Source organism: Saimiri boliviensis, chromosome 1 (genome assembly GCF_048565385.1).
Source record: "Saimiri boliviensis isolate mSaiBol1 chromosome 1, mSaiBol1.pri, whole genome shotgun sequence".
NCBI classification, from domain to species: Eukaryota; Metazoa; Chordata; class Mammalia; order Primates; family Cebidae; genus Saimiri; species Saimiri boliviensis.
Genome location: NC_133449.1, coordinates 292,558,273 through 292,586,270, shown reverse-complemented (window position 1 = coordinate 292,586,270; position 27,998 = coordinate 292,558,273). Strand labels below are relative to the sequence as shown.

The window sequence follows — 27,998 nt, the reverse complement described above, 5'->3', positions numbered from 1 at the left end:
TGCCATTCCTTTTATAATCTTCTTTACCAAAAACAGTGATAACATATTCTTTCATTTGGAATTTTTTTTACCAAGGAAACTGATCTTAGTAGGATTTGTGACAAAGAAGTATGCTATCATTCAACAAATATTATTCCAAGAGTAGGAACAAATAGAAATCAAATAATGCAAGGAAATAACTGAAAAGCTTAACTGTGATTATCTCTGAAATTGTTTTTTCTTTATGCTTTACTGTATTTTCTACATTTTCTAAAATGAAGATGCCTAAGTTTCATCACTGAAAACACAAATATTATTAATTTTTAAAGAGACTAGGGTAAAACAGGATATGACTATCAATGCATTTAAGATAATATGAAAGATAATGTGCATCTTGGAAATGAAAATATATGACTTCTTCCAGAAATTGCCTGAATTCACATCCAAGTACCTTCCGATGTCACATAACCACAAATCGCCTAAAGAGAGACTTTTCTTTTGCAGCACAATGCACTTCTTTTATCAAAGAGTACAAAGAATCTTTAACTGAATTCAATTTTAGAAACATAAAGTATCGCTAGTATAAAGTGAAACCATCCAATAAATGGCTCCACGATGCTGACTGCTATTAAGAAAAATCCAGTAGCATTCTATTTTTTTTTCACAATCCATATTTGTAAATCATTACTGATTTCTGAAATAATACACCTGTTATCTAAACTTACGCTTGCTAAGTCAAGCTTTGCCAAACAGGAATCTGAGGGCTGGGTTATTTTTAAAGTTTTATATCTGAGTCACACTCCCATTCAAACTTTCTGAGCTGAGCCTAATCCCATGAAATTTCCTAAGTGCAATTCCTATTCTCTTCCACAAAGGCATGTGCACACATATGTGAAACCCATGAAGAACCTCAGAGCTTCACTAGGGCTGCGTGCTCACCAGCTTGACTGTTAAGTGACAATAACTTCCCATGGGTTATTTTATTTAATCTTTGCAACAGCTGAAAGGAGTAGAAATTATTACATTATCTTTAAAGATGAGAAAATTTGGCTCTGAAATTGGCTTAGAGTCATTTAAATAAGGGCCAGCCTTTTTTTTTTTTTTCCTTTTATCAAATATCTATAAGGTACCACACACTGCTGCAGAATAGAAAACTACAGTCCATGCTCCTGGGGTCAACAAACGTTTGGAACATACTTATGATAAGAATATAAAAGGTTGTTATCTGAAATGTAAATTTAACTGGTCATCCTAGATTTTTATTTGCAACCTGGCAATCCTGTGTATTCATGTCCACCATGCCATATGGCATGCCAGGTTGACTCGGTGGCCCATCTAATCCTTCCCAGCAGACCATGTGGATATGCAAAGGATGGAGATCTCTGAGAATGCTGGGATGAGGACTCCAGGGATATTGGGATGCAGATTCCAGGCGCCCTGGGATGGAAGCCACCAGAGACATTGGGATGGAGAATCTAGGGACATTGGGATGGACACTCCAGGGACACTGGAATGGAGACACCTCTGAGACACTGGGATATGGACTTCCAGGGATGCTAAGATGGAAACCATCAGAGATATTGGACAGAGACCTTTAGGGATACTGAGAGAGAGACCCCACTGACACTGGAATAGAGAACTCCAGGGACTCTGGGATGGAGACCTCCTGGGACAAGTAGCCCTTGAAAACAATTCCCGGTTGCTATCTGCAGCCAGAACAGGAGCATAAGCCATCTCTTCACAATACCCTAATTTCCTCCGTGGCTTCTCACATCCCTTAGGAAAATCTTGAGTCACTAACCAAAAGCCAATCACTTGCAGAGAATGTAGTGCTGATCTGTTCACACAGCACCCAGGACCTCCAGAGACAAAGTCACAGTAAAACCCTTCCAGAGTTCTATAGAGATGAATGAGGGATGCAATACTCAAAACACTACTTGGGGTCATATTTGTACCTGCTCCCTCCATTAAGGGGTCTCTTCCCTTGGCTCAGAGTGAAAGCTAATTTTCCCTCAGGGTGAGCTTTGGTGTATACAGCCTGCCGCTGGCTCGTGCCCTTGCCAAATGTAGGTATCTGGGATAAGCTTTTATAATCCCAACCCCCTTTTCCCTGAGACTTCACCCAGATGCAGAGGGGAACAATTACCAATTCAATTCTGGAAATAAATGTGTTGAATCAACAGTTATCTCTGAGCTTCTATGAGCAGTAAAAATCTATGCTATATTCTGCAGAAATAAAGAAAAGACAGGCACTACCCTTGTCTTTGGGTAAGTTGCCATCTGATAAGGGTGCTTGTCAAGAAATAATGCAGTATTCTACAGTAAGTGCAGAACAAAAAAAGTAGATGTCAGGTGGGCACACAAGGCAGGGAATGTGGCAACTCAGGACTGACGGTGACCTGTGAGCCAGGTCCTTACTACAAGTGGGAGTTTACCAAGCAGAGAATTTGGAGTAGGGGTGGGTGGTAGCCAGTATTCCAGAAAATGAGAAAGAGGTCAGAAGGGAAAAAGCCCAGAGGCAAGAAAGAGCATATTCCATAACTGCAGACAGAATAAATAATTCCACAGGCCTGGACCATGTGAGAATGAAAACAGGAAGTCTGGAAGGGAGATGAAAATGCAAGGTAGAAGACCTGGCATACAACACCAGGGAGCCAGCATGGACCCACTGGGAGCTACTGAAAGTGGGCATGTTTACAAGACAATGCTGGCTGTGGTATGCAGAAGGAGGAGAACATCTGGAGGCCAGGGACTAGCTCCCACCGCCGCAAAACACAGGCTGAAATCCAAGTGATGCAGTTTGATGGAAGCGAGCATCAGAAACCACCCAGTATTCTGACTGGACTAAAGTAAGGAAAAGAACACCAAGTAGCTTTGTCCCGTCTATACTCACTGCCTCCTCACAAACATCCAAAGATCCGAAAGTAACTAGTTAGGTGCAATAAACTCTGCCAACCTCTACCTACTCATGTAAAATCACAACCATTCATCACTTCAAGTGTTGAGTGGATGTCCAAGGACTCCTCAAGATCTGACAGCAAGAGCAGCGATCCTAGAAACTGTTCAGTGTTCATCTAGAGTGCCCAGAGTATAAGCTAGATTTGGTTTCACTCAAGTTTATACAGAGACTGCAAAACCTCCGTAGCTATCAAAAGTATGCTTTATACTCTGGTAGATTTGGATGAAAAAGATAATGAACTCTCCACTGCCCAATGTGCCCTCCTTAGGTGTCAGAAGAACCCAATTCTACAAATGGCCCCTGTCTTCAACTTTAATATCAATTTTCTTAAAAGACAGATATACAATCCCCAAACAGGTATGCAGGTTTTCTAAGGGAGTGAGTGAAAACTGGGGAAAGAACTCAAATTTGTTTTCATTGTGTTCGGTGGCCTCATCGTCAAATTGGAATGCAGGTGTTGACCTAGATATGGGAAGATGCACGCCCTTAAGAGACACAGATGAAAATAACTTCCTTGAATTCTCAACTTACTGTTACATGACCTAATCAAGGTGACAAAGAAAGGTGGTGGTGGGCCTTGGAGTACACATCAGGATCTCTGGATCTCTAGAATCCTACTGAAGAATATAGTGGGAAGTCAGGAACATGGTTTCTGGAGTCAAACAACCTGGGTTGGGAATCCAGATCCATCTTTTCTTAGGCATATGCCCCTGGGACACTGATTTATCTACTTTCTTCCTCAGTTTCCTCATCTCTAAAACAGCACTGCTGATAGTACCTACCTCCCAGGTTTGCATGGAAGAACAAATGAGTTAATTCATGTTAGAACAGTTCCTGACACAGGGTGAGGGCCCCATCAATGCTTGGTCTAACGGGAAGCCATCAACATCTTATTAGCAGTAGTATATTTATGACACATACTGTATTTCATTCTTAAAAGAAGTAATATTGTTCAGCACTCTTCAGTTTTGTCAGGGAAGGTCACACATAACTGCACAGATGTCAGATGAAGTCCAAAAATATCTGCGGTGGCAAATCACAATATCTCTCACCTTGCTCCTACAACAAGTTCTTTCTGTCCTGGGTCAAATGTTAACTGCGAGAAATCCACAGCATTCTTCGCTCTGAACTCCCGTAACCAGGGGCCAATTTCTAAACAGAAAAAAATAAATAAATAAAAAGATAAAAATGAATTATATTTCCTCTGGGGACCACAGAAAGTGTACATCAGGTAGCAAATGTTACATTTCAAAGAGAATTTGGAGGTCACTCTATGCCATCCTTCAGAGGCCATGGGAGGTTTCCATCAGGATGCCCCATAAGCCACACTAAGAACTTGTAAAGCACAGAGGGCAGCCACCCAATAAAGAGCAAGTGAGGCATCAATGCTTGGTTGTGATTTACAAGCCAGATGTGCATTTTCCTTTTGGCTTTGGGCTGGGCAGAAAATAACACAGCATTCACATGATTCATCAGAGGAATACTGAATGCAAACAAGACCATTTCCTGTGCAACTTAACTCGAAAGAGTTGCAGATTTTTTAATATTACAAAAGCCTCCTTAGGAGCAAGGACCAAGCACACAAGCACCATTTGCCTTCTTTGAAATTAGACGTTCCACTTCCCTGCCCTTTGGGTTTCTATTTTGGCCCCACGATTAGACTTGTTAAACACATTCAGACCTTTCTAGATGAGAAATCCACAGTTACTTCTAGGCTTCATTTGCATTTTTTCTAAGGGAAATCAGGAGATAAGTCATACTATAGAGATAGGATTTTACAAGCACTATTAACTCCTATTAGACAACCTCCAGCCCAGAGTTCAATTATTATAAAATGACAGTGTTTGAAGAGAGACAGAATGCTGCTTCAACGAGCCATTTTTGCAATTTTCGTTAGCTCATTTCTAATACTAAAAAGTATTCAGTGAGTTGCCTGCCAGTCGTGGGATACCTCATCATTATCATTGACAATTAACCATGTCATCTGATTGTATTTTTTTCTTGGATTTAGTATTTTTGAATAACCACACTGACTAACAAGGCACATAACAACTGTCAAATCAATGAAGTTATTGGTTGGAGGGAAAAGTGTGTAACACAGGAAAGAATCTCCTCCAGCAAACACTGATGCTAAAAACATCAGTGTTATGTTTTTAATGGGGGCATATTTCCATATGCCCTCATCCCATATTATGTCATGTATAAATTTCTTTGTTGATGTCATTGAGAGGAGTTATTTTTAAGAACTATCTCTATATAATAAACGTGTCTTTTCTCTAATAACAGTTATTGAAGGGAAGTTATATCAAGTGAAATTTATCTTCTGCTTAAAGGAAACCAGGTGTGAGCTATATAGAGAGGGGCTTGAAACTGTAATGTGCATGATATCTTGATTTTTAAAGGATTTTTATATAAATTTCTACATTTTATAGGCAAATAAATGAAAACAAAATATATAGAGCAAGCTATGTACAAGGCACTGGAACTATAAACAGTTATTAATAAGCAACCCTTCCAGGAGTTTGTACTTCAGTTAAAGAAATGGTACTAGTATGTTTAAATAGGGTGTCTGTCAATGTAAAGTGTTTATTAGGGGCTTATGGAGTTACAGGACTTATATGAAAGGAAGAGATGATTTGAGCTTCGGTAAAACAAAAGGAAAGATTTAAGCAGAGAGTGACAGGAAAGACATCCTAGAGTGTCAAAGCAAGACAGCAACATGGGAGGCCATGGTGCCCCCTGTGGCTATCACTGGTATAACTCATGTTCACTCCATCAGTGTCTCCATTCCCAGGCAAGAGAGAGAACCCAACGGCTATTGTGTCTGCATTGCTCCCTGCAGTGCCTGCAGCATACAACACAGCACCTTGAATGTGAAAGGCAATAATAAATGTGTGAAATGAAGAACAAGTAAGCGAATTCAAGAGTTGAAGAATAAAAAAGGAAAGGAAAGAGGAAAAAGAGAAAATAGAAAAGAAAAAGTAACAGCAACTTAAGAAGCTACTAGGAAAGGGGAAACTGACGGATGTATTTAAATACAAACTGTAGAAAAATTCACTTTCGTGTTAAAAGGTTTGGGCTTGATTTTATATGTGACAGCAAAGCTTTGAAAAGTTTTCAGGAAAGCACTTGACCCATTCGAGCAGATGTCTCTGGAATTTGAATGAGCACTTGATAGAAAGAATGGTCTGAAAAGGGCAGAGAATGGAAGGAAAAATCGTAGATTTTTTAAAACCTAAAAAATATACAATTTAGGTAGTGGTTTTGAAAATGGATAAAGAAGACATGGGATCTGCAGTGGCAAAATATTCTACAAAACATTCTATAACTGAACAGTCTTCATTTCTGGTATAGAAATGAAGTCAAGGAAAACAAGTTAAAGAGAACAAAATAGTTTCCAAATTAAATGAAGAAGAAAACTGTGATGACTGAGACAGGCGGCAGGAGTCTGAAGTGACTTTAGAGAAAGAGAATAATGTCAGATTATTATCTTTCAACAATGGGAATGTTGCACATGAAAAATTTCCCATGGCAAGTTGGCCCCGCAGTCATTGTTAAACATCTCTAAGACCTCTAAGTGTCCATAAAGATATTCTAGTTGAAGAGGTTCATCATTCAGAGGGGAACACATGACTAGGGAGCACTGCCAGCATCAGGCTCCAGAGTGAACATCAGGGGCTCTGTTCACCACAACTCACAGCCCCCAGACCTGGGCTCGCATCCAATTTTCCAATTGCATGAGGGAAGAACAGAAGGCCAAGGGCTGACCTTCCTGCTAGGGGAGTGAAGAGATGAGCCTCTAAGAGAAAGAAGACTATGGGAAATAGAGAAAATCAGTGTACTTATTTCCCATGCATTCATCTTTCCGGTTAGTTGGAAGACTAGGAAGAAAGTGGCTAACAGGAACCAGGCTAAAGAGACACACATCAGGTTTTGGTCCCTGCACTGAACAACAGGAAGTTCGTTATACTACTTCCTAAAATACCCTCAAGTAATAAAAGGAGTCATGTACGTGAAAAAATGAGTTAACAGCATATAGTTCTGTCAATATTGTTCAATATCCTTATTTGAAATTCTAATGAACTTCCCCAGCAAAACTGTATATTTTTATGGTTAACATAGATCAAAGTTGAGTAATCTGAATATTCTCTTCTTTTTGACTTTCCTCCAAAAGGTCTGCCATCTCAATTTTGCATATTACATTGGCTTCTAGCTCACCAATACCACGAGAGCCTTGCAAAAAAGTCTCTGCACCAACCCATCTCTTGAACTAAAAACCTGGAGCAATACTTATCCTTCCAACTTCCCCAACGGATCAGACAAAAGTCACTCTATCCTCTTTTTAAGGACCAGTTGCTCTCATCTCTTCTTTCCTCTTTAAATGCTTCTCTAAATTACCTAGGCTTTCCTCTAAAATCTCCAATGCTACCTGGTCCATTTCCCTCTGCATGTAAGTATATGCACATCCTCTCCCATTTTAAAAAATATTATATATTTTTATTACAATCACTTGTTATTATACCTTCAAAAACCAAATAAAATGCATAATAAACTTCCAAGTACAATACAGCAATATATCAAAAACAAAGAAAAAAAAAGGCTCAGTTTTACATGTGAGCATTACCAAATCCTTAGGGAACATATAAGCCCAAGTTTACACAAGTTTTCTTAGATGTAGAAGTAAATAAAACTTCCCAACTCAATTTGAGGCTACTATAATCCTAACAATCTTGTTATTAAGTCTGAACAAGGATATTATGAGAAAGAAAACTCACAGGTCAACTTCATTTAAGAACTTGACAAAAACATTCCTAAAGAAATGCACGATTAACTAATCTCACACACACATACACAGACACACACACACACACACACACACACACAATATTTCATACAGAATCAGGCTTATCTCAGAAGCACAAGGATGGCTTAGCAAGCTTAATGACAGAAAACCTATTAGTGCAACTCATCATCAAAATAACATATTTCAATAGTAGCAAGATGAAATTGTCAATACTGCTTTCTAAGGAATCAGAAAAGGAGTAGTTATGGAAACAGAAGAGCTAAAAGAGTTCAGGGCAATTGGTAGCACACTAGAGAACAGAGGAAGTTTGGGGAGAGTGAGGGAGAAGGGGGGTAGCACAGCAGATGGTAAATTGAGGGGATACAATTTTCAGTAACATTAGAATGCTCATTGCCCCAAACAGTTGAGTTTACCTTTTTGCACCTGTCCCTCTTCTCTGATATTGCTGAAACAACCATATGATGAAATGGAGATCAAATATGGCAGCCAATATGACTATATAAATATATATAATATTGGAAATTAATTTACATCATAAAATCTGTAAATTCCAACTGAATACTTGATAGATAATCCATAATATTTGATGTTAACTATCCTAGATAATCCAATCTTTACACAAACGTGATTGTTGAAATATGGTCTCCAGTGATGATTTTCTATTGCAAAATTAGGTGTATCGATTCATATTTGCCTTCTCTTACAGCTACATAAGCTCCCACGTGATTGGTGTGCTCATTCTTTTTAACGTAAGTGTAATTCCATATTTTAAAGAATCCAGTCTTACAACTTCAAGAAACAATTTCTTTTATGAACAAGTCAGTATTAATAAATTTAGTCCAAAATATTTGACAAATATAAACTAGAAACTAGCTAAATAGATTCAAGTTAATGTCCCTTCCAAAACAAGACAAAAGAAAAAAAGAAAGAAAAACATGCAAAGAAAAAAGAAAGGTAGAGTAAAAGAAAGAAAATAAGGGGTAAAAGTTACTATTTAAAAAAAAAGCAGACATTCTAAAGATAGCCACAGTAAGGATGCTTGTAAGCCAAAACAACAACAAATAAAGAAACAAACAAAAACTTTTCAAAAAACCTGATAAATAAGAATCACAAAGAGATTTGGCCGTGGAAAAACAGCTCTTGTGGAAGATATGACAGTCATTCTAAAATCTGGATTGACAGCCACTCCTCATGCTAATGTCTCCAGCACCAACTGTCCAGAAACCAACCCGATTTGTTAACAAACACTGATCAAAGAACCTCCCGGGTACACTATGGGATGGCTCTGGACAACTGTTTATTTCCTCACACCTTCAAACGTCAATTAATTAGGGGCTGAGAAAGCAGGATTTCATAACCTCCATGGGTGACTTGAAGTGCATATTGGAAAATGAGATATAAGCCAAACTAGGTAGGGTCAGGGGATGGTGGGTAAAGACTGTTGAAAGGCACGGAGAGCAATACACATAAGAACACAGTCTGTAGAAATACAAGTGCATATCACAGCCTGCTTCTATTTCTCATGTAGGTATGTAACTGACTTAATCTGCATCATAGAAATAATAATAGTGCTAACAATATGACTATCAGTAAAATAGTTCAAAAATAGCTAACATTTAACTAGTATAAACCAAATGCTAGGTTCTATCTTGTGCAGTTTGTAACTGTTAATTCCTGTATTTCTCACACTTGCCTTATTATAGGTGAAGAAACAGAGGCACAATAAGGGTGAGTGTTGCCAAGATCAATAGCGGGTAAAATACAAACCCAACCAGCCTAGTTTTTATGCTTCTAATCAGAATGCTATATTATTGAACTTAAGCAAATATAAAATTTAGCTTCCTATACAGCACATTTGGAAAACTACAGGAAGAAAAAAAAATCAACAGCTTCTCCACTTTGAAAGTTACTTTATTCCCATTGATAGGCTGTTAAGCAAAATCACTGCCTACTCAGTTTTCAACTGTGGACTAGAGAAAAGTGAAATACAACAGAAAGCTGGATCTCTCAAAACCAGCTACTACTTTAACCTGTCAATAAAACACAAGTGTTTTTGCCAATGTTAATAAGGGTGATGATCAACACAGAAACCATTCATCATTTTCACTAGCTATTTCTTATTACCCAAGAGTCTTTATGTAAGTATGAAGGAAGAAAATGATAACTGTGTGCTGATCTGCTTTATTGGAGTGAAGAACATTCTGAAATGAGAATGTAGGGATGATACAAGCAGTGTGAATGGTTCTTTCTAAGCAGTCTAAACTACTCAACTCAACATGGGGGCAGGGGGACAGGGACCAGCACTGTCCTGAAAATCCAAGAGCTGGGTCTTTACCTCCTCAACATGGGCACTTTCTGTGGGCACGGCAGGAAAAGAAGTTCAGGGTATATTCTCCGTGAAAGAATTCTGGAAGTTTTTAATGACCTTTTCCTGAAGTTGTAAAAAGGGCCATCCTACTTCAAAGGTACCTATTACTCCTGAAAGTTGGCATGCATCTCCCTTCTATGGACTTCATTTTCGGTTTCAGTGCATTACGTAAACCATCTTATCAGTGAAATCTGAGCCAAAACTATGATAGAAAAACAAGGGAGTGAAATGTTTAAAAGCCAGCACAAGAAGACGAAGAGCACACAGTCAGTGCTGGTTCACCGTGCTGTGTCCTGCCTTCTACCCGTTTACCCGTTTCCTTCTCTTCCCTTTGCAGTCTGCTTTAACAGGCCTGACACTCCAGCAACCACTCTGAACAAGGTAAGCTCACTTTGAGCAATAAATCAGCAGCACCCCATGCCATGTGTACCCCAAAATAAGATACATCAGTCTTCAGCTATCTTGGTTCTCTTTTGACATTTTTTAAGAGATTATCATAGATTTTAGTTCCAAAGCCTCACACGCTTGTCTAGTACCAGTGGGTGAATGTAAAATACTTCATAAAAAAGAACATGCACATTCCTAGACATTCAAACTATGCTGGTGAAAAACATACATATCAGAATAACCAGTGTCTCTTACTTATGCTTTTTTACTTACTGATTATATTTTCAGTACTGGCTTGGTTTCAGAAATTGTCTGAGATGCTTTTACATATTAACTATTTTTATGTTTATAATCGTGTGAAACTAGAGCTGTCATTTTTGCTATAAAAATGTTTTAAACCCTGAGGTTTTGACAAGTTAAATATCCAAACATGATATAAGGAATTAGTAGCTAAACTGGAACTTAAATCCCAAATAGGACTAAAGCAATATTTCTCTAAGATAGAAATTAAAAATCAATTTTAATTTTTATTAATACATTCCTTTTAATTCCTTAAAAAGGAATGTATAAAGAACATGAATCCTTACTGCCTAGTAACATATAAGCATGGATTGATTTATCAAAAATGGTAGCTGGATCCACAAAAGGAGAACAAAATTGGAAAGAAGGGAAGCTGGTAATTTCCAGATAGGAGACAGGAATGTTCCAGCCTGGCTTCCCACTGGGCAGGGCGCAAGTGAAGGAGGAACACCCCAGAGAAAAACAGAAAGAAACCAGAGCACAGCCCAGGCAGTAAGAGGTCTGAAGGGAAGAAGATCTCAATAGTGGAGAATTTATCTCCCTCAAAAGTTCTTCCAAGATAAGTCCTATTTACATCAGCAAACTCCAGAATGTACAGATATGCTAAACCTTACTTTTGCTTTGTAGAAAAGCTGGAAAATAGGAGGCCATTTTTTTTCTCCAAATATAGGAGCCTCTACCATTTTTGGTGTAACTCCTATCGAAGACTTAGTCAAATCAAAGCAGGTTACAGCAGGGCATGATATTAGCTGACCTGCAGTCCAGCCCTTGACTTTATAGTGGAAGGCAGATTTGTGACACCACCCGCCCAAGGCTATGCATGCACAGTGAGCTGGAAAATCCCACATCCTAAGATTCCTTTGCTGGTCTATTTTCTTCCCCATCACAGCACTAGTAGAATATCTAAATAGAAATCCCATGGCTGAACCTCACCTACCACTGGCATTTAGATCCTGAGATTTGACAAGTATTTGTGGTACAGCCTGAAAATCATGCAAACAATTGAAAACACGAGGTGATCCCTCCCCTGTTTCAGAAAGGTAGTGCATTTCAATTGGTTGCAAAATGGCAATTGTTTCCAGTGAAATTCTGCTTCCTAATATTTCTCTTGAAATATCCAGGGAAAATATCAAATATGTTTCTTTAGTTGTTCTTTATTATCCTGTGACAGTCTAACTTGCAGAAATGATGGGCCTGGAAAGTCACATAGGAATCCATTCCAGACATGAAGCCTGTCCACCACCTGCCTTGGTCGTCAGCTGCCTCCCCACGCAGGCCCATGCTGCTCCTGCCCTCACTGGAACAGTGCATGCATTTTTTCCCACAGTGTCACAGATTGGTGGTTAGTATTTAATGCTGATTTAAATTATGAATACATTTTATAATATGTATTCCAGGATGTAAAAAATAACGGTCTCTACTGGGCTGACCGCATTATCTGAGCACATGAAAGTTTCTGAAGAACAGTATTTACAGGACCAAAATTATATATATATATATATATATATATATATATATATATATATATATATGGTTATCAATCTACCTAGGTCCCAAGGCCATCACATTCAGCAAGTATCCTCCTTCAAACTGCCCAGTATAAGAACAAGAATGCAGCTTGCAGACTGCACAAACTTAGTCACGTAGACTAAGCTTTCCAAATGTGGATCATAGTCATATTGCAACTAGACATATTGTGTATATTTATATGGTATACATATATACACATGTATTTATTCATATACAAGTGTATACATATAGACACACGTATACATGATAGGAACAGGAGGCAGAGAAATTCTAGGTGGACGGGGAGGGTCGCTGGAGAAGTCCCACCCTCAAGCTGAAAAGCCTGAGACTGCAGCCCAAAGTGAGAACTTATATTCTGTTTTGCCACTGGAATGTTGCCTTTTCCTAAACCACCCCTGACCCCACCCTGCCCCATCTTGTGCCTATAAAGACCCCAGACTCCCCTGGCAGAGAGGAGAAGCTGCTGGACATTGGGGACTATGGCTGGATGCTGGAGAGAAGCAGCTTGACTTCAGAAGGACAGTTTAATAGTGTAACTTTGAAGAATCTGGCCAGAGACGGCTGGACTCCAGGGGAAGATTACCTTCCCACCTTGTTCCCTTTCCAGCTCCCCTTCCCACTGAGAGCCACTTCCATTGGCATTTACCACCATTTACCTCCACATTTACCACCCTTCAGGTAATTCATGTGATCTCATTTTTCCTGGACACAGGACAAAAACTTGGGAGCCATGAGTGCAGACACAAAAGGAGCCAGTGACCTGTTAACACTTAAGCTATCTGGAAGCAGCAGAGCTAAAAGAGCACGGTAACACATCCTCTGGGGTTTCAGGGGTCACAGGTTCTTTGCTAGATGCTGCTGTGGAGCCCACAGGGAGTTGGCTTCTGCCGGCGTCCAAAAGTGTTCTCCCTGGCTCCTGCATCCACTCACCTGCGTGCTCCCTCCAGCATGGGGTAGAACACAGAGGGTCTGGGTGAGTGGAGCTCACCCCTGCCAGCCCCAAAATGCCCAGCTGGTTCCAGCGTGTGTCACCCCAGTTCCCACCTCGTTTGCACGCTCCCTCCCACAAGGTGTTGAGAGCTGCAGGCTGAGTAAATGAGGCATCCTGCCTGTATTTATATATCCATGTATGTATGGAGCAAGTAAATATCTTGCTCCATACATACATGGATAAATACAGGCATCAATATAGTCATTTGTACATATAGATTTGTATTGTGTGTGTGTGTGTGTGTGTGTGTGTGTATTTGCCTTAGTGTATTTAAATAGATATTATAGACACTATAGACTACAGTAGAGAGAAAAAATTATCTCAAAAAATGTCTATAGGAAACGAGTATGTCTCATTTATCAAACTTTTAAAATCAAAAATATTTAATAATCAATTGGAGAAATTAAAACATTTCATATCAGGGAAAAAGACTCAACATAGCAAGAAAGCATAAAGCATCTTTCATTTACATTTTCATTTGTAAATATGACATATGAAACAGCATTTTAAAAATGCAAGTAGGGCTTTTTCATTTTTTTTTTGTTTCTTTTGCAGTCTGTTTAAAGTGAGTCAGGTGTTCTTTCAAGTATTCACATGATTTTGTTGCATTAACACATAGTACACCTGATCCATTTTTCACAAGTTCATTGTAGAAAAAAATTCACAAACTACAACTTTTGCAAAAGGTCTACAATCTGATTTGGATTCTTGTGCAGTTCACTGTTTCATCCTGGGCAGCCTGCCTGGTGGATTTTGCAGAAACCAAAAAGCTGTGATAGCTCCTCTTTACTCAAAGAGTTCCTGATTGGGTCCTCATTCAAACACCATTTGAGAACCACAAGTCTTCTGTTACACATTTTTTTTTTTTTTTTACATCCTGGAATCTATGGCATAAAGTGTATACATAATGTAAAGCAGCATTAAATACTAACCACCAATCTGTGATTGTCAGAAAGAACGCGTGCACTGTTTCAGTGAGGGCAGGAGCAGGGGCCTGCATAGGGAGGCAGCTGGTGACCAGGGCTGCCGGGGCAGGCAGCGGACAGACTTCACGTCCAGAAGCAACTCCGGTGTGACCTTCCAAACCCATCATTTCTCTAAGTTAGATTGTCACAAGATAATACAGAAAAACTAAATATATTTTTCCTGGATATTTTGAGAGAAATCTTAAGAAGCAAAATTTCACTGGAACCAATTATCATCTCATAACCAATTGAAATGCACTACCTTTCTGAAACAGGAGTGGGATTAATAAATTCCACTGCTACCTTATGTTTTCAATTGTTTGCATGATTTTCAGCCATACCACAGATACTTGTCAAATCTCAGGATCTAAATGCCAGCGTTAGGTGAGGCTGTCACTACTCTGGCCCAAGAATTTCTGAGTCATTCAAGGGTTGCCTCAGACACACCTGGCAAGAGCAAAGAGACACTAATGAAAAGCTGTCGGTAATCTGGGTTCCAAATCTGCCTCACGGGCTAGAGTTGCCTTCCCTTTTGTTCACAACTTTTAAGATATTGGTAAATTCCTATTTCATTAAACCACCTGAAGCAATTAATTAGGATAAAAACGAAGCTGACCAGTGCCTGGGTTTTGTTGCTAGACAACTCATAGAAGAAGCAATTTCTACTTATCCATCAGGAAAGACAGATTTTTCTTTTTGATGTATAAGATTATGTAAATTTATATATTATAATACAAACTAAGCATGACCCTCAAACTCCTGGACTGTGATTAACTTCATCCTTCAGGTTATGAAGTTGGTGCCCAGCCTGTCCCTCCCTTAAACTTTACGTGGCCTCAAAGTACTCCGAGTCACCTAGAGGAAACTTTACCCAGTGCAAAAGCGTTTGACTCATGACCTGCAGCATATGAATTCAGGCTGTAAAATCTAATTGCAAAACCTCCATGTTGTGACAAAGAACAACAAAAAGTAATTTCCTTTAGATTTATAACTTTAGAATTACAAACGATGTTAATATGACCAAAATTACAAAAATGAACAACGTCTATTCAGTAAGCACTTAGATTGCTCCAGAAGTGGCCAAAGTGTTGGCTGTGCAAACAGTAATAGCTAGAAGACTGACAGGGACAAAGACAGACATTCGCCACCAGATAATGACAGAGATTGCAGGGGACCGTGTCAGAGATTTCTTTTTCTTTTTCTTTTTTTTAAATATATTTTATTGCATTTTAGGTTTCTTAGAGCCTTAGGATGTGTGGTTTTAAAATATCCGGAAGAGTTCTGCTACAGATTCAGAATTCGCCAGACCCCAGCTTTAAGAAAATAAATCATTTGCTTAAGGAAAGACTTCCTGGCACATTCTCACAATTCACACATAAGTTTCCTCTCTGCCTCCTCACTATTGGAAAATCATTATGTTCTAATCTAAGCCACTACTTCTGCAGACCTTAGGATTCAAGGGAAGAAGAAAGATATGGGAACTCAGGAGACAAGACAGGGTTGTGCAAGGAAACCTTCTAGCTTAAAGAGAGTTCTAATAAGTCCCAAGGTGGCCTCTTTGCAGAAGTACAGATTCTACTGACGCATCAGAACTAGAACAGGTTTCTGAAGTCATACCAAGATTTTTCCAGGAACGTTAGGGTTAAACATTAGGTGGATATGCACCAAGAATACTGGGGCAGCACAATAATTCATTTATGTAGTCAAGTAATATTTATTTATTGAGTACCTGCTACATGGAAGAACCAACTGTAGGTACTGCCTGGAATACAAAGTTATATAAGACAGACTTCAGCCTTCAAGACATTTATAATTTATCCAAGAAGATGAGATACACACAGAAGAGAGTTAAAACGAAGAAGATAAAGACTATCTGGTCCCGGGGAAAGCATAAAGATGATAAATACTCTAAAGCAACACCATCCAATGAAAATATAATGCAAGCTACACATGTGATTTTATATGTCCCAGTAGCTATGTTTAAAAAAAACTGCTGAAATGGGCCAGGCGAGGTGATTCACACCTGTAATCCTGGCACTTTGGAAGCCCGAGACAGGCAGATCATCAGGTCATGATATTGAGACCACCGTGGCTAACACGGTGAAACCCCATCTGTACTAAAAATACAAAAAATTAGCTGGTCATGGTGGCACATGCCTGTAATCCCAGCTACTCAGGAGGCTGCGGCAGGAGAATTGCTTGAACCTGGGAGGCAGAGGTTGCAGTGAGCCAAGATCACTGCAGCCTGGGCAACACAGCAAGACTCTGTCTCAAAATGAAAAAAAAAAAAAAAAAAGATTAAAAAAAGGTAAAAGTAATTTAACCCAATATATCCATAATATTTCAACATGCTATCAAAATAAAATTTATTGAGATATCTTTGTGTGTCTCTGTGTGTGTCTGTGTCTGTGTCTGTGTCTGTGTGTGTGTGTGTGTGTGTGTGTGTGTGTATTCTAAGTCTTTGGAATCCTTACACTTACTGCACATCTCAATTTGGACTGGACACCCTCTGAAGCCATACCTGGAGAGTGGCTACATGATTGCACAGCACATACCCAAGACATTAAGGACAGGCTTCCTTGGTAACAAGGGCTTTGTTCTATTACATCCAGGATGGAAAAACAAATTAAATTGTCTTCTCAGAATCAGCTGCCATGGAGGTCATCGCAACCTAATCAGGCACTGATCCCAACAAAACTACCCTCTGTTCCCCAAATACACTGATGAAAGCAACACAGTCTTTAGAGTTTGGTTGACTTGGGTTGGAATCTCATGTGCACAACTTTTTTCTATGGAACCATATTCATCAAGTGAGGAGTTTAGTAATGGGTTGACTCAGCAGGTCTGGGGTATTCAAGCCAAGCATGTTCCAAGAAAAGATCTGGTCTTTGGCTCCTGGGAAATCCTATCTAAGTCCTTAGACTATTCTGCCTGATAAGAGTGTCTCTCTCTCTTGAGCTGAGATCTTGGAGCCATGCCAGATAGTCTATACTAAATGCAGTTGACGGTGGGGAACTGAGGCCAGGCTGTATGAGGTTGACTTCAGGAAGGGCTGGAGTCTGAGTAACTAATGTCAGCCGTGCAAGCACTCTGTGCCTTTGTGATCAACCCTCAATAAATCCCTGGACACAAAGTCTACGTTGTGTTTTTTTGGTTGGTGATATTTCACCCATGTTGCCAAATGTCATTTCTGGGAGAATACAGTGCTGTCCTTTGACTCTACTGGGAGAGAACAAAAGGAAGCTTACACACAGCCTTTCTTGAGCTTTGCCCCACGCACCTTTTATGGTTGCTAACTTTAATCTGCATCTATCAGTAATCAACCCTAACTGTAAGTATAAACATTTTTCTGAGTCCTGTGAATCATTGAACCTGATAGTGGTACTGGAGAACTCCAACTCAAAGCTTATCTCTGTTGTAATGGTGATCACAGTAAACACAATAATAAAACCTATATAAATATCTCTGGACACAGATGTGTTAATTTGGAAGTGTCGGAAATACAGAGAGATCACTCTCTCAGTTATGTTTTTAGTTTTTAAACCACATCCTAGACTCCAGGAGTGTTGGGGAATGATGACGTTTGTATGTGTCCATGCTGTTTGGGGTTGGGATGTGTGGAAGGATAATCCACAGACTTTCTGGATTTTAATGTATTCACCTGGTAACAAACCATGATTGTCTTAAATGCCTTAAATTATTATGAAATTTCTTGTCTCAGAGTCCAATCAAGTTGTCAGGACTTAACATGTCTTAGATGCAGAATTTGATCACTCTTGGTCACTTCTATAGATATTTCTTCAACAAATCATGTGTGATGTCTATGGGATGTAACTGTACCTTTAAAATGTTGTTTTCATATTGCTATGACAATTCAACATTCCTGTATGTATCACTATTTTCAGAATCTGTAGTTTTATACAGCTGCCAACCCTCCTTGTGATGTATGTGCTGTGCACATTGACATGCCAACCGCAATGGTAAGCATTTATCATGTATAAAAAGACGCCACTGGACTGGATGTACACAATTGGGAAAGGAATTAAAAACTATTAAAAATGTGCCTTGAAAAAAAAAGAAAGCACTCTCACTTTATCAGGGCATTATGGTACCTGCTTGTCTAGGAAGATATCCAGTTCCCTCGAATAGCATCAGCATCTCTTAAGCAGCCAATCTGTAGCTTTTCCAAAGGGTAAATTCCTTCCTAGAATCAAGCTTGCAACTTCTTTATATAAGTCATAATAGGCACGTGGCTAAAAACTAGACAAAAGCCTCTCATGGTATAATTAGTACATTTCATTGTTATCTTTCTTCAGGTATTTTATAGCCCCCACATTGTTTTTGTTTTTGTTTTTGTTTTTCAAAATTAATATAAGAAGTTTCTTGACTTATGTGTTCCTATTTTGCATTCTCTCACAGAAACCAGTACATTACCAACAAATTAAGAAAAAATAATAGACATTCTATTCCATTTTTTATTATTCTATTAAGCAATTAACACTGACACTCAATGAAGAAAGCCAAAATGCAATCTGCTTTGGATAAATATTTCAACAGACTGGGAAAGAAGAAAAGTCAGATCCCACGTCATGAGTGTCCCCAGTTCATTGTGAAATACACCCACACAGATGAAGGGACATTCTTAGTTGATGGTGTCCCCATGGACTTCCAGACATATGGACTAGCTAAAAACTTTCAGAGTCCCATCCAATCTCAAGTCTCAAGACTGTGCTCTACTTGCATTGCCTTTCTTTGTCTGCAAGGGTCTACAGACCACGGCAGACTGCCTTTGGTCTTCTCTCTTTCTCAAACTCCCCTCCCTTTCACTTCTCTCTCATCATTCATTCAAAGAGACCCCCTTAGCCTTGCCAAAACACTGATTCTCATTTCTCCATGTTACTGTCAGGATTCCATTCTGTCTGAATTATCTTCCTAACCCTGTTTATTCAAATGCTAATGAATATAACAGGCCAGGGACTACTTAAGAGTAGGGTACAGGTTTGTTAATATCTGTGTTCTCATATCTCATGAAACAGCCTTCAATGCATGTGTTAAGTAGAACGTGGGTCATATCAAGGCAGCATGAAGTCCTATACATCATCTGTATTCTTCCTTAATAACCTCACTAACCTCCCTCCTTTCCAGGCCATCAGACATGCCAATCTCATACATCTTTTTATTTTATTTTATTTTATGTATTTATTTATTTATTTATGATGGAGTTTCACTCTCGTTACCCAGGCTGGAGTGCAATGGCGCAATCTCGGCTCACTGCAACCTCCGTCTCCTGGATACAGGCAATTCTCCTGCCTCAGCCTCCCGAGTAGCTGGGACTACAGGCATGCGCCACTATGCCCAGCTAATTTTGTATTTTTAGTAGAGACGGGGTTTCACCATGTTGACCAGGATGGTCTCGATCTCTTGACCTCGTGATCCACCCGTCTCGGCCTCACAAAGTGCTGGGATTATAGGCGTAAGCCACCGCACCCGGCCTTTATTTTATTTTATTTTTCAATTTGTACCTATTTAATTATTTAGAGACCAGTTTATCACACTGGCTAATTTTCGTATTTTTGGTAAAGACAGGATTTTCCCATGTTATCCAGGCTGGTCTTGAATTCCAAGGCTCAAGAGATCCACTGACCTCTGCCTCCCAAAGTGCTGGGATTATAGGAGTGAGCCCCTGTACTTGGCTCAGTTTGATATATCTTGACTAATGATTATGTTCAAGTAACACTTATGGACTACATTCTATCATTCTTCTAATCATTTTACATGGGATTGTTTATATTCAAATAATACTGGGAATTTAGTGAAAGAAGTCATCTTTAACATTTATAAAATATAAACATTAGTCTCTAGGCTCTAGAACAAGGACTGGCAAACTATGGCCTATGGGCCAAATCTGTCCAATCACCTGTTTTTGTCAATAAAGTTTTATTGGAACACAGCCATGCCCATTGTTTCCATATATTCTATGACTGCCTTTGTGCTACACTAGCAGAGTTGAGTTCGGACTATTTGCCCTGCAAGGGCCAAAATATTTACTAGCTCATCATTTATAGAATAAAAGTATGCCAACCCTTGCTCTAGAAAATCATAGAGTAAAAGCCCAACTAATGTGCATTAAGGATAATTAAACATGCTAAGCATAGTTTTTTTAGAGATGGAGGCAGACGGGAAGGGGAGGGGAGGGGAGGGAAAAGGAGGGAAGGAGACGGAAGGGAAGGGGAGGGAAGAGAAAGAGAGAGAGAGAAAGGAAGGAAGGAAAGAAGGAAGGAATGAGGGAGGGAGGGAGGGAAGGAAGGAAGGAAGGAAGGAAGGAGGGAAGGAGGGAAGGAGGGAAGGAGGGAAGGAGGGAAGGAGGGAAGGAGGGAAGGCAGGCAGGCAGGCAGGCAGGCACAATTTTAAAGTAAGAAGAAACCTCTGAGCACATCTACTCAGTCCTTTTCCCTAAGACTCCAGAAGAGTAGAGAGTCTTGCTGAAATTCACCCAGTGAGATATTAATGTGGATTAGCTTAGAAAGAGCCCCTAATCATTTACCCCATACAGTTTATCATGTATCACATGGCATCAATAAGGAGGAGCACTTCCACAACATTTCATCCCATAGTTTTATATGTTCTTTAATATCTTCCAGTGAGAATGATAAGGACATTCAGGAAATCATTACCCTCTTCATAAGTTGATTATTTTCTACACTTTCACATGAAACCATTTTGAAACTCCAGCTAATTACTAAAGTTCCATTTCCTCTGAGAGAAAAATAAAATGAAAAGCAAACCTTCTGGAATTTCTAGCACAGCCTATTAGTTAATGTTATCTACTGTCCCATAAAAGTCACTGGCCTCACTCCCAGGCTTCCTTTGGTACCAGCAGCCCCAAGTCAAACACCCAAGATGTTAAACTTTTTAAAAAGGAAAAGCACATGTTAAAAAGAGAAACAAAAGCTGACATTTATGGTTTCAGGGTTTTTATTTCCAACAGAGGTGGATTTCTGCCATGGCCCAGCATCCCCAGGAGAGCGTGGCACGCCACACCTCCAAATCACCAGCCGCTGCAAAGACAGGTCCAAGGCAGTGAGGAAAACAAACATCCTTCTTTGGCTTTGCCTTTTGGGGTTCGTTTTGGTGAATGTCTGCATGCTTTCATTTCGAGGTGCTAACCTGCCCGGACCCATAAGCCAGGGGGTATCACAGTCACCCTTGTTTCCCAGTGTGGAACAAAGCCACCACACGGGCAAACCAGAAGCTGTATTTACGGCCCCACTGACTTCCCGGGGAGAGTTGTGAATTCAAGTCACAGTCGCATTTCTAATCTTGTTTCCAATTTTTCTTGACATGTTTATATTATCATCTCCTGATGTGTGCCAAACAGCTTCAGAGATCCTTCCTGCTCTGGGCCCACTTTTCATGGGGTTTGTCATGGTGAACTTTAATTATTTGCTTGACCCCATTAATGTGTCTTCACTAGACCGTCTGCTCCCAGGCACGTGCTGGCTGGCTGCCCATTCAAGCCTTCGTGTGGCAAACGTGTACCCACTCTTGTGCCTGGCCTTGCTATAGACACTGCAGGAAAACAGAGAAGGCTGTTCCTCTCATTGAATGCTTATCCTAATAAGGAAGGCAGAACCAGTGAAACAAGCTGTCAGTGCCATGATGGAAATAAAACAGGGTGACTTTGTAGCGTGTGACTTAGAGCAACATGGTAGAGTGTGCGAGGAAGGCCGCTCTGTGCAGGTAACGTTAAACCTGAGACTGGAAAGACAAGAAAAAGCCACATAGAGATCTGTGCGAAGGGCATTCCAGGAGAGGGAGCTGTCTGGGGAAAGGCTCCAGGCGATGATGATGATGACGCAGGGGAAACTGAGCAAGAGAAGCAGACAGGAATGTAAGGAGAGACAGGAGGGGAGACGTGTGAGGGAGGGAGGGCCAGTGCCTGCATTATCTTGCAAGTAGAGGTAAAAAGCTTTCGATTTTATTCTATGGGAGACATTGGCAAACTCTTGCTGCAAAGGTCTGGATAGTATTTTAGGCTTCCTGGGAATATAGTCTCTGTCACTACTCAACCCTGCTGTTGTCACCACAGACAAACAAAAGTGGGTGTGCCTGGCTTCCACTAAGGCAATATTCACAACCACGAGTGGGAGGTCCGCTTCAGCCTGCAGCTATAGTTTTTGCCAACCCTTGTCCATGACACTAGGAAGCTAAGCGATGTGGATGAAACAGTTGAGGGGGACGCATGAGCTGCCTGGCATTTTTTTTTAAACTCCTAGGACTGTAGTGTGGAGAATGGACTGCAGCGGTTAGAGAATGCAGGAAATCGGATAGACCACAGCTATCCAGGGAAGATGGAGGAAAGAAGGCACATGTAGGAAGCATTCTGAACTGATTCATTAGGGAATTAAGGAAAGGTGAGAAACAGGATGATGCCCAAGTTCTTCACTAGAGCAACTCGATCTATGTGTGATTTCTGAGACAGAAGAGACGGAGAAAAAATGAATTTGGAGATCTTTCCTGGATATCTACGTGTTGGTCCTCACTAGAAATTGCAATGGAAATGTGAGTAAGGTAGGAACAGGGCAGTTCTGGAGCTCAGAAGCAGCTGGACAGACGATAAAGGTTTGGGAGCTCTTAACATACAGATGGCATTTAATAAGGCGCTAGGGGGGACATTGAGGTGAGGAATGACAGAGAAGAAAATGGCCACTCATATTGAGAGTTGGAAGAAAGAGGTGTGGCATGTTCAGCAATAGAACAAATGAGTGCATGCAGGAATGAATGAATAAGCTCACATCCTTCATTAGCAGGTCTGCTGATTCCTCTCTCTCTATAGCTTCTATGCTTCACTGTAGAATTTCAGAGCAAATGGCTGTGACAGGTTTGATCTTAGAATCAATTTGATCATTAACACCATATCTGATACATAAGCCATTTATCTTCATACTGGTTTTTGTTTTTTGCTTTTTGAGATGGAGTCTTTTTCTGTCACCCAGGCTGGAGTGCAGTGGCACGATCTCGGCTCACTGCAACCTCCACCTCTCTGGCTCAAACAATTCTCCTGCCTCAGTCTCCCGAATAGCTGGGGCTTGCACCACCATATTCAGCCACTTTCGGTATTTTTAGTAGATGTGGGGTTTCAACATATTGGTAAGGCTGGTCTTGAACTCCTGACCTTGTGACCTGCCCACCTCAGCCTCCCAAAGTATTGGGATTACAGGTATGAGCCACTACGCCCAGCCCATACAGGATTTTAAGGACTTCCCAATTGGATTCTGTTTCTTCTGACATAAGTATAAATTAGAACCTGCTCCTTCAGTCCAATTCTTTCCCCAGAAGTAAGAACTGATAGCCCCAGGTACGTCCCTAGCCACAACTGAAGATGCTTTTCTTCTCTGTGGGCTACCTTGAGAGATAGAGGCTCTGTTGGTTGTGGTAGAGGGTTTACTAACATAATTGTGAACATAATTTGTTCTGATAAACTCCTGCCTTCCAGTCTACCCATTTTCTGTATATTAGAAGAAAACAGGATTGGTGTGAGTGCATGTGCATACACACACACAAAGTGAAGAATGTTTAGTTCTGCCTGTCTGTGCCTCAGGTATGGCATGTAACAGATGTTACACTAACACACATTTTTTGCTTTAAGAAAAGGATGAAGGAGATGGAGTGGACCGACTTGTAGACACTTTGGATTCCAAATCACACCAGAAAAAAAGAAAAGACTGCACACAGTTACAAGAAAGTGCAAGTGGAAAAGAACCCCCACCAAGTTCAAAGGAACTTGTGTTTAATCAGACAAAAACAATTTTTATAGCCTGGGGAGCCCGCGTGGTGTGTGAGGAAGTTGTGCAGCAGGATGGTATTAGGCATTCAAGCCAGTGTGCTTTCGTGTTATTTTCTTCTTTCTTTGTTTGCAACCAAGGTTCAAAGAAATTCACTGTGCAAAACAGATACTGAAGTAGATCATACCGACGAATTCACATTGTCACAACAAGCAGCTCTGTGTTATGAGCAAGATTACAAGTGACCCATCAAAGAAAGCAGTTATTGTCTAAGTAAGAGCTCCTTCCTTCCAGGGTCCTACCATGGCGCTAGCTTGGTCTCTTCCAATGAAGCTCTCATGCGCCTCATATGAACATCAAGCAGCCTCTTGAACGTATTCAGTGAGCCCGACTTCAAGAAAAAGCCCTGAAAGACGAGGAGGTGGCAGCTGGCAAGACATAGAGAATCCTTTTCTTCTGAAAATTCGTTCTTCCTCAGCCCGTTCACACAGCGCTTTGACTATTTCCTACCTGAAGGTCACATGCACGGCCAAATCTCCATCTCATTAATTATAACTCATGGCAAGCCATTAAAAATCTCATTTCATTTTACCATCCACCCTCCTTTTAACTGACTTTTCATAATTATAATTCTATTTTTGATATACTGGACCTATTAAATTTAATGCCATATAGAGATTTTAGAACGCCTAAAAAAAAAAAAAAAAAAAGACTCAAGCTGGGCTGTGTCCACCGAAGGATGTTTAGTCCTTGCTTAGGAATACGAAAGGGGAAAACAGCAGTGCATTCTATTTTCAAACACAGAGGAAGAAAGGTCAAGTTAATTGCATATGGTCAGTATAATAATGCTGTCATTCTAGAAGGGCTATAATTAGTGAGAATTGTTTTCACAAACAGAAACAACCAAGCCCATGACTCCAACGTGCATTAGTTCTTTTTTTTTCCCCCACCATTTATAAACACTTCTGTATTTGTTCCTCCCTAAACACAAACATTACTCTGTTAAAAATGCCCAAGGAGAGGAGATCCTGACAGTATCACTGTGAACTCCGGGAATAAAAATAAGCCTCTCTGCAAATGTTGAGTCTGTTAAAAAGGATTAGAGTGCTGCGAGACGGTAGGAGGAACTGTTATCCAACAAGCTAAACTTTACCTGGTGACATCGAGGTGGGAAGCCACAGGTGAGGCACCTCTCCTGGATACACAGAAGTATTCCAAAGCCCCACGTGAAGACCCAGGGGCTGTTGGGATCTTTCACGTCTGAAGATAGTTAAGACCAAACTTATTTAGCTCCACTCAAGTCACACAGTATGGACGAATAACTATGGACAAAATTCTCCCTCACTTTAAACTACAATGATTTAACAAACATTATTTGGACAGAAATTCTGAGCAGTGCCTTTTCCAGTGCCGAAATTCAACTAAGAAAGAGGAATCATTGAATTTTGTCACACTAGACAGAGACAGTGGATTACCTGGTGTGTCTAAAAGTGATTCCCTCCCCAACATGCGTTCACAGAGTCCTGTTGCTCCAGCTTCTGTAACACACGTTCCTCTGTCCCCACCGCTTTTGGCTTGGGGCCCTCCATCCCTCTCATTCAACCACTGCTTTCTGCCTATGCTGAACCTGTTCCCTGGTACCTGGGCGCTCCAGTCAGCATGTCTACAAGAAATCTCACTGAGACCAAAGCCCCTAAGAACCACCCTGGTTCCGTTTTACCTTCAACTCCATTCTCAGTGCCATCTCATGTGCAATTTGAGTTCTAACTGTAGTGAGTGCTTTCGGTCCAGGGACCATCCAGAGCTCCTTTGACTTCCCTTTCCTTACCTGGTGGTCTGACACCTGTTGTTCCCGACTCCAGCTGGGACGACAGCTGCCACAGAACCTCTCTGTGCATCTCCTCAGACAAGAGGAAGGGTCCTCCCTGTGCACACAGTGCCCAGACTTGCCCTCTCAGGCCCCATGCTGCTGCATTCAATTTGTCTAGAGACACATCCATCTTTCCACTAAATGGCAGGTGCGCTGCTGTATCCTACACTCCCAGTGCCCAAGGCAAAGGCTGCCCCGATGCAGGCACTCGATAAAGACGTGATTTAGTGAATGAATGGAAGTGGGTTCAAAGAGTGACTGAATGAATAAACGTCAAACACATTGATGAATGAACATGAGTCATTCAGCGCACCCTCCATGTTGAAAGAAATGAAGCTGAAAAATAAGACAAAGCTTGGGATGCCAGAAGAGAAGTATTTGAACTAGATTTGGAGTACACCTGTCTTCTATCTTATAATCAGCATGCCTGGAATCTAGAAAAGGAGGCTCTAGTTTGAGGCATGAGGTACATGATGAGATAATTTTCCTTCAAAACTTTTTGATTTGAGGAGCAAAGCACCAGTTCAGAGCCCTCTTGTAAAGATAATAGGATGTCGTGCTACGGAAGAACAAAGTGAAGAAGGTGAGCACGTATATATTAATTAGGGCTCAGCACGTTTCCTCTCCCAGGCAGGCTCCCAGATCCTCAGCACCAGCACCCAGACACACAGCCACACTCAGGGACACACACGGAAGGGAGGAACTCCACAGGAGCAGCTCCTCCCTCCACCAGCTAGAGACTGCAGAATATTAGAACCTGTCTTTTGCAGTGTGACAGGCCAGGAATCTAGTCCCTGCTCTGTTCCATAAACACCATGGGCTCATGGACAAGTTAACTAAACTCCTTAGTGTGTCTCCTTGGCTATATGAAAGTGGGGGGCGAGTCACTTTATACAATGTTTGTAAAGACTAAATGGTACATTGTATGTAAGGCACCCAGTAAACATCTGTTGTTGGATTGCTATTGTGAGGCATTGTTGGAACTTGACATTGCCATGCTTAGCTTGGCTTGGTCTTTATCCAATAGGTTCCTTTTGTAACACAGTAGCCAGAGTAAAGGAGTGGCCAGAGAAGGAATTCCTTAGCATAACCAATTTGAAGCTGAGTTGATGATAGGGTACACATCTATGGAATCTGAAATGAGTCAGTCTTACCTTTCCTGAAGGTCATGATGTAACTTTTATACCTATAATAACTATTACTCTACAGCTAATTTTGCTGTCTTTTTTAAAATCAAAATTTAACCAATTCCTATTAATCCTGTCTTTATGTTTGCCACCACTCCATGTTGGCTTGTTAGGTAATTAAGCATTCAAGTTAGTATAACTCTCAAATAAGTATTCCTTGCAGAGGAAAAACAAACAAAAATTGTGGGGAAAAAAAATACCCTTTAAGAGCAAAAAGTCCATCTGGTTTTGAAGATTAAGAACCACTAGGGCAGAGGAGGTAGAATGACCTAGAATTCGGAACTGCAATAATAAAACTATTCCTTTGATACTTGGTGGTTGATTCTCCTAAAGTCGTCTAATAGATTTTAAAATTTTTGTTATTCTTGTTTTGTAGAAATACAATGAGAAATATAGACATGGATTTGTTTAGTTTTTCAATTCAAGATAAACAAGAATTTCAATTGTGACGTTATCTCTCAGCAATAGCCACTGGGTATCGTGTGCAGTTCAATGAAATACTCACTAAATGAACCACCACTAACCTCAGCGATAGGTCATCCTATCCCATCTGTACTGTTAGTACATTAATCAAAGTTAGCATCAGGTATGCATACACCTGTGGAGATAATGTAGAGGGTGTTATCCAGAAGGATGGGATTTGATTCTGTAGTGTCACTGATGGAATACAGCAGTCAGGGTCTTAAGAAATTTGATAGATTAAATACATCACAAAAGAGACATTGTAATAGTCTAAAAATCAGTAAAGCTGTTTTTCAAAATACATATAATTGAGAAAATAGACACTACCCTAAATAGAGAGTAGATTATGAACGAGATAGAAAACCGGGAGACAACTATCTCAATCCTGTCTCCCAAAGCAAATAAATTGTT

At 40.3% G+C, this 27,998-nt stretch overlaps 1 protein-coding gene across 4 annotated transcripts in view; it reads right to left on the bottom strand.

Moving 5' to 3' along the window:
- Window positions 1–27,998, bottom strand: part of SEMA5A (semaphorin 5A) — a 505,914-nt gene that overhangs the window by 288,444 nt on the left and 189,472 nt on the right. For all 4 annotated transcript variants that reach the window (XM_074387337.1, XM_003932501.4, XM_074387338.1 and 1 more), the window contains one exon: window positions 3,991–4,090. In XM_074387337.1, the coding sequence (XP_074243438.1) occupies window positions 3,991–4,090 (100 nt within the window). The remainder of the gene's footprint in view (window positions 1–3,990; window positions 4,091–27,998) is intronic.